We start from the raw sequence: 7634 nt of genomic DNA, 5'->3' as shown, positions 1-7634 counted from the left end.
CCGCCGCGCTCAGGCTCGCCGTGCTCGAGGCCAGAGCGGGGAGCGAGAGAGTGGGGCCCGCGCCGCAGAGCTGCACCGCGCCAGGACCGAGCCGACCCCGACCACCGCCGCTGCCACCGCCGCCTCCGCCTCTGCTTCCAAGATGGCCGTTCGCGGGGCGGGGTTATCCACGCTTCCGGTTCCGGGGCGCGGTTAGCCAGGGGGCGACCTCTCTAGGCTGCCGGGCGGACGTCGCCTGCGTCTCGCAGCCGCCACCTCCCCAGGAAGCGGAAACAGGCGCATGGGCAGTGGCTTGCAGCCTCGCGGGGCGGGGCCCGAGCCCTTCTGCACGTCTGGTCGGACAGCTGCGGCCCTCCGGTTGATCCTTCAGCCGCAGCGCTGTCCGGCTGGCGGCCCCGGGGAGAGTCAGCGGCCGCAGCGGACCGGGGCCCCCCACCGAGCACGTTCCCCTCCTCAGGACCCCCGGCCTTCCGCGGGAAGACAGGTTCTGTTAGAGGGTGACCCCCGCGGTGCCGGCGTGAGCCCCGCCCGACTTCTCTGGGACGCCGACCCTCCCGCCGGCCCCCTTTCAAAGGATCGGCCCAGTGCGGACTGGGGGGCCCAGTTCTTGTGCCCATTTAACAGGAGAGCGCGGGAGGCACTGTGCGTCCCCGGGCCTCAGTGACCGAACCACCCGGGGCCCTGAGAATCGAGTCCTGGGTGGCCTTGTGTGGCTGCGGTAACGCGTGGGACCCGGAGCCCCGCCAGAACCTGGGCCAGGTGGAGTCCGCCGTGGGAAGGCTGCCCAGCCCCTGCCCAGGGGGAGAGCTGTCCTCATAAGTGTTGCACTGTTTCCCGACCGAATTTTCCACCCAGCCCGTCAATAAGGTCATTATACACCGTGGATGCCGCACTGAGGCTGGCTTTCCGCTCCCACGGCCCCCTCCCTGGCCCTGGGGGAGGGGGAGGCAGAGCAGGGCGGTGGGGCGGCCAGGGAAGGCCGCGGGGAGCGGAGGGTGCTGCCACCGAGACAGCATCAAGACAGCCCTGACCACGGGGCCTGGAGGTGCCGTGTGCACCTCACATCTGCCTTGGGGGACACTGGGGGGCACGCGAGGATGGCACACAGGTGGGGTTCTGGAAAAGGGAGGGCTGGGCAGCTGGGCAGGCCGACACGCTACCCTTCCTGGTGAGTGGGGCTGGGGGTGCCCACACAGGCTGTGCCATTGCCGGCTTGGCTGTGAGGCTGGTGGTGCTCGTCAGCCAGGACCCATCCGGAGGGGCCGTCGCTGGGCAGAGCACAGGGCTCCGTGCAGCAGAGCTGCGGTTCAGACCCCAAGTTCTCACCCCTGACCACGACCCTGACTGCCTCTCGGAATAGACCACCGGTCAACGGGGTAACTGACCACGTGGCGATTGGCGGTGGACTCCAAGCCCTGACGGGTGTAGCCGTGGCCACTGGCCGAGGGCGGGAGGGCGGCCACGCTCACCCCCGAGTCTGGCCCACCCAGGGCACCTCAGGCAGGATCTGAGCGGCCACTTCAGGGCTGGCCCCCGGCCCAGGGCAGAAGCAGAAGGAGTGCCCGTCGTCCCTCGGCCCAGCACCAGGCGAGTCGGCCCGTGGGGAGCCAGCCTGCTACGTCTCTGGCCCCCAGTGTCCCCCGGCGCTGGCCCGCCCTCCTCCTGGGGAGGCTGGCAGTCCCCAGGCCCCACCTCCTGCTGCCACGCTCAGGAAAGAGCGCAGCCTGCCCTTCACTCCCCCGCCTTCCCCCCAACCCGGGCTCTGCCATCCCCACACAGGGTGGGCCCAGCTGTTTCTAGCTCACGGAGAGTTATACAAGGGAGGCCACCCTGAGGTGCCAGAGTGTTTCAAGCGCAGGTGTGGGGCAGACCCACTGCCGGACCCTGAGCCCCACACGGGCAGCGTCACGCACTCTGCCCACCGCAGCCAGCTGGAGCCCCCTCTGTGGTGGCAGGAGCCCCTGCCTGCCACTGCAGTCAATGCCCGGGGGATGGAGAGTTTCTGCGGTTGCACTGAGGAGGCCCCTTACCCTCCAGCGGGCATGGACTCCAGATGGTCCAGCTCCAGGGCGGGGAGGATGCCCCCACCCCCCCAGGAATACCGCACACACGTGCAGAGCCCATGAGCTCAGACTTCAGGTCTGTTGCACTGGAATTCCCCCAGGGCCAACTCTGAGCTGTCCCTGAGGGTGGAGGTGGAGCCCAGGCACCCGCAGTCTGCAGGGCAGCCCCGGCCTGCAAAGGGACGCCTTGGTGCCTCTAGGCCCAGCCTCGGTGAAGGCCACCACTTGAAGGCTAGGGCCAGCCGTCCTTCTGGGGAGAGGGCGGGGGACGGGGGCCCTCCGCCTTTCCCTTCTCTAATCCTTTCAACATACAGCCGTCAAGGGAGCTGGGGAAGCCCTGTCCCACCCCAGACACCACGTACTGCTCCTCCGGGGACTGGAGGGGCCTGGTGAGGCAGGCGAGGGCACGGGCCCAGAAGGGAGGAGGGGGCTGCTGGCCTCGCTGCCACTGGATGCAGTCTGTGTCTCTGCCCTCCCAAAGGCAGGCTCTGGGGTGGCCGCCTCAGGAGGAGGAAGGAGGGGCTCTGACACTGGCCCAGCGACATCAGTTGGTCTCACCTCTGAGCCTCGAGGAAACTCAATCCCACTTTGTACCTGAGGAAACGGGCTCAGAGAGGTTGAGTAACTTGGGCAACGTCATACAGTCGATGAGTGGCAAAGCTGTGATTCGCACTCATGCCCAGATGAGTCCAGGGCCAGCTCTTCCCCAAGCGTGACTTCCCTCTCCCAGAGGTCTCCTGTGGCCATCTGCCTCCTTCCAAAGCCACGAGGCTGGTGACCTCACACCTCCTCAGAGCCAAGGCCCCACCAGAAGGGCCTGGTGGAGGTGGGGACTTCCTCCCTCATCTCAGCCCGGGTCCTCAGCACCAATTTGGAACCCAGAGCCTGTGTGGGGAGGGGCAGAGGGCCTGCGCCGACCCCTCAAGCCTGGGACCAGGCTGAGGGTCCGGTCACTTGGGATGACGAGGCCTCTGGGTCATCTTAGAGCCATGTTGGGTCCCCCGGCGTGTCACCCTGGGGCTGTTCTGCCTCCAGCACACTGGCTGGCCTCATGCAACCACACTGAGGCCGAGGGTTTCAGCATCCGAGATGGTGTGTCCCTAGGGTGTGGTGCCATCTTCGTGGGTGGTGCGTGGTCTTAGTATCTCCTGGGAGGCTGAGCTGTGGGCGCCATCTCCCACCTGGGCCCCAGCTCCTTCCCACAGTCCCCGCCTGTCCCAGGGGCTGGGCAGCCAGCCCTGGCAGACCCCTGTGTTCTGGGAGTGAAGGCCCCTGCCCAGCGACCCTTGGCCACAAACACCTGTGGTCAGAGGCCTGGCAGGTGGAGGTGAGCAGGCATCCTTGCAGGCCAGGCTGGAGGAGAGTGGACAGGGCAGGGGGCATGCAGGGTCTGCTGCAGCGGGGTCCCTCCTCGCCCTCCAGAAACCTCGGGCCCCTCACCCCAGCCAGGGCCAGGGCCCCAAGCCTGGCGCGAGGAACCGGGGCAGGAAAGCTTCCCACCGGGGAAAGACGCCGGTGCCTGCAGCCAAAGGCTTCCCCTTCCAGGATCAGAGCAGGTGTGACTGCCCCCAGCTGGGTCCCTCCCCACCGCCACGTCCCACGCCCAGCCTGTTATAAATAGGAGGCTGCCTGGCCAGCGTTGGGCCACGGCCTGCTTTGTCACCTGCTAGAACCGCCACCAGCACCGCCACTGTCGCAGCCACCCAGCACAGGAGGTTGGAGGCACCCACACAGGGAGGCTCCAGCCTCAAGGTCCCAGGGGTGCCCGAGGTGGCCTGTGACCGGGGCAGTTGGGGCAGGCCATCTCTCCGGGTCTCCCCTGCCTGAAGTGGAGGGGCCACGTCCACGTGAGAGGGCAGGGGCTCCTGTCCACACCTTCATCACGCCACCCCCACTGACAGAGGGCTTGCTGTGTGTGAGAGGAGTGTGTGTTCGTGCAAGTGTGTGTGTGTGTGTGTGTGTGTGTGTGTGCGTGTGCTGCCTGAAGGGGCCATGCACCCCTGTTCCTGCCGCAGCTGAGGCGTCAGGGACCCGCGGTGCCCACACTCACCCCAGCGCATCCGCCCCAGTGTCAGGACCCCGCTCCCCGTCTCAGGAAACCCTGGAGGTGCCTGGGTCTCCAGAGCCACCCTCCTCCTGCCCCGCCAGCTCCAGCTGGGGTGGGAGGCGGCCGGTATGGAGTCCCATAGAACCTTCTGGAGCCCCTTTTGCCTCGCCAGTATCACAGGGCTGAGGGTCCTGCCTTCCCTGTGAGGGCTCAGTGTGATCACGGGACACACGTGTGGGCAGCGCTCTGTCCCGTGTGGGACCCGCCATCAGCACCCCGTGCTGGCATGTGCCCCTGGCCAGGCCACCTCCACAAACCCGAGGCCTGGGCCCCACACAGCTGGCTGGCGCTAGGGTGCCTGCACGTACCAGCTGAATGCACCAGGCCCTTCCTCTGGCTCAGCGCCCTCCCCAAGTGCCAGCCCAGGCCCCATTGGCTGGAGGGGCCAGAACCCAGGGGGCTGCACCCCAAGTGTGAGAGGCCTAACGATTCAGACCAAGATGGGGACATTGTGGGAAGTCCACAGTAGGCCCGGGCAGTGACTCAGTGCGTGTCCTGGACCGGCAGGCCTGACCTGGTCAGGGCTCCACGGCCCTGCGCACTGGGGGACCTGGGTCCCGGGACGCTGGAGCCTCTGGGTGGGAATGGGGGCCAGGCAGGCCTTGGGTCCACCTCCTTGCGGCCCTCAGATCCCCACCACGTCTGGCCCATCAGCCTGCTGCCTACTTTTCCGGAAGCCCGAGGCCCACGAATGGACCATCCCTGGGGACTCAGCTCGGTGGACGACGCCCCACCCCAGGCCAGCAGCGCCCACCAGTCTACAGGCCTGACCCTTGGCCCAGATGTGGCCAGACCTGCCTGGCTCCATCGGCCCCAGTCAAAGTGGCCATGCTGGCCGCTGACGGTTGGTGGAGGCCGTTGAGGCCCAGAGTCCCGTCAACCCTCAGCACTGGGCTCTAGGCCCACCCTGAGCAGGTCACCTGGCTGCCCCTCACCAGAGGCCCCTGGCCCACTTGGCAGATGGCAGCAGAGACCCACCCAGCCTCGAGCCTGCCTGCAAACAAGGCCAGGCGTGGCCTGAACACCATGTCCCCTGCTGTCCCTGCCCTACCGCCTAGGCTCGGCTCTGGCCATGACAAGACACACCCGCGGAGGCCGCCTGGTTCCCTGCCGGTCATCACAGGGGAGGGCCGCAGCGTCGGTCCCAAGTATGGACCAGCTTCTGATGGAGCCTCTCTTGGGCATCAGCAGGCCGAGCTGGGCCACTGGAGGCTGAGGGACGCGACGGTCCCGGGAGTTCCCAGGGACAGAGAATGGAAGTTGATGGCGTGGCCCAGGGTGGGGACACCTGGGTGGGGTCAGACCGGACGGTGGGCTGGGACCCCACTGAGGCTCGCTTCTGGGATTCAGGCTGTAGCCATGGCCCAAGCAGCTGGTGGGGGGCCGGGGACCCAAACGTGCCCCCAGCTGCCGCCATGGCCACCACCGCCCCCGCCCGAGGAGGGGCGTGGGGAGAGGCTGGTGGAGCTGCGCGCCTCGTTGAGGGAGCTGGTCGCCACCTTCTGCACCAACGGCACCATCCACGGCGCCATCCGCCTTGTGTGCTCCAGCCAGAACCGCCTCAAGACTGCGTCCTGGGGGCTGCGGCTCACACGGGCCCTGGGCGTGCTCTGCTGGCAGCTCGGACTCCTCTTCGGGCAGTACTGGCGCTACCCGGTCATCATGACGGTGTCCGTATACTCGGAGCGCAGCGCAGCGCAAGCTCTTCCTGTCGGTCACCCTGTGCGACGTGAACCCGCACCGGTGAGGGCTGCAGCCCGCTTGGGGGCCCCTCCCCACGTGCGGTCACAGCGGGAGCCCCCATCGTGGACGACTTGCCTTCCCCAGCTCTGAGCCCCGGGAGCAGGCTAAAGGGCAAGAAGAGCCGGCGGAATCTTGGTGTGACCACTGCCACCCGGAGGGACACCGAGGTGCTGGGCAGCCCGGGGAGGGGGAGGGGAGGGTGGCAGGGGACTTTCCAGAAGGGCAGGCCCCCCGAGAAGGGAGCAGGGCAACACTCCAAAGACAGGGAGGGGCCGTGAATGAGCCAGAGGGTGGCGGGGTCCACGGTGGGCGGGGCAGGCAGGCCGGGGATCTGACTTCTCTCTGCAGCCCCCGGCTCCCGAACCCCCTCCTAGGCTTCTGAGGATGGCGGGGGATGGGGGCCGCTCTGCTCTCCGCGACACCCAGGTCAGTGCCGTGACGACCAGTGTGGCTCTCCCCGCAGTGTGCGTGGCTGTCGTGGGGACTCGGGGCCTGGCTCTGACTCTGCTGCCCCCCACCCTGGCCCTGCCCCCAGGCCACACCCAGCCCGCCGCCCCCTGCGGGCGCTGGACAACTTCGCCAGGCAGAACATCTACTCCCTGTGTGGGTTCAACTTCAGCGACAGCGTGGATGCCCCGGGGGCCGAGGCCCCGGGCCCCGAGCCCACCTTCCAGCTGGACCGCGGGATCCACCTCCAAGGCTGAGCCCCCTGGGGGACCAGAACGGAGTGGGCTGCAAACTGGTGAGTGTCCCAGCCCTGGGAGGTCTGCATGGGACGGGGCAGGTCGGAGCCCCACGCTGACCCCGTGCTGCCCAGTGTAACAGTGCCAGTGGCGACTGCACCCAGCAGGCCTACTCCTCCGGCGTGGTGGCCGCCCGGGAGTGGTACCGCGTGCACCGCGTGAACGTTCTGGGCCTGCTGCCCACGAGGACGGCCACCGCAGCCGCGGCAGACACTGTCTTCTGCCGCTACGACGGCCAGGACCGCCAGGCCCTGTGAGTGCAGGTGGGTGGCTGCTCGCCCCGCCACGCCCCATGCAGTGGTCTGCCGGCCCCACGGCTCCCTCCAGAGATAAGGCAGCTGTGGTCCCCTCCCTGCAACCCCGGGGCTGCACACAACAGGGTGATGGGTCAGGGGTATGTGCGGGTCTGAGCGTGGCCCCTGGTTCCAGACACTTCCAGACCTCGCACCACCCCAGCTACGGCAGCTGCTACACCTTCAACGGTGTCTGGGCCGCGCAGCACCCCAGCATCGCCCACGCTGAGTGCCAGCCTGGGCTGGGTGTGGGCGGGGTGTCCAGGCCGGCCTGGCCTCACCCCCGGCCTCCCCCAGGGGTCAGCCTGGCCCTCGGGGCGAAGCAGCAGGATCTTCTGCTGCCCACGGAGGCCGGCATCAAAGTCATGATCCACACGCGTGACCACACACCCTTCCTGGAGCACCGGGGGGCTTCAGCATCGGCCAGGGACTGAGACCACCTCCGAGAGGTGGGCCACCCAGCCTCAAGGCTCCTGGCCTCTGTGCCCAAACCTGGGGCCTTGGGAGCTCCAGGGCAGGGTGGCAGAACTGAACTGCACCCCCTCCCCCCAGGACAAGGGGCACCGGCTCGGGAGCCCCTGTGGGCACTGCACAGACAGCATGGGGGGCGTGGACGTGCAGCTGCTGTACACCGCCTCCTGCACCAGGCAGGTGAGGCGGGGCCTGGGGGGCATGAAGGAGGGGG

The 7634-nt window shown here is 68.2% G+C and overlaps 1 protein-coding gene across 1 annotated transcript in view; it reads left to right on the top strand.

Moving 5' to 3' along the window:
• The first annotated feature begins 1029 nt into the window (after positions 1–1029).
• The window catches only part of SCNN1D (sodium channel epithelial 1 subunit delta), an 8460-nt gene continuing 1855 nt past the window's right edge, over positions 1030–7634 (top strand). Inside the window, 9 exon segments of the mRNA XM_024760261.1 lie at positions 1030–5865; positions 5867–5905; positions 5937–6080; positions 6262–6339; positions 6449–6655; positions 6731–6910; positions 7096–7195; positions 7247–7398; positions 7502–7600. Coding sequence (XP_024616029.1) covers positions 5131–5865; positions 5867–5905; positions 5937–6080; positions 6262–6339; positions 6449–6655; positions 6731–6910; positions 7096–7195; positions 7247–7398; positions 7502–7600 — 1734 coding nt within the window. The 5' untranslated portion in view covers positions 1030–5130.

This window comes from Neophocaena asiaeorientalis, unplaced genomic scaffold, assembly GCF_003031525.2.
Source record: "Neophocaena asiaeorientalis asiaeorientalis breed wild unplaced genomic scaffold, Neophocaena_asiaeorientalis_V1.1 scaffold489, whole genome shotgun sequence".
Classification (NCBI taxonomy): Eukaryota; Metazoa; Chordata; class Mammalia; order Artiodactyla; family Phocoenidae; genus Neophocaena; species Neophocaena asiaeorientalis.
The sequence above is the reverse complement of the archived record's forward strand: the minus strand, read 5'-3'. Positions and strand labels throughout refer to the sequence as shown.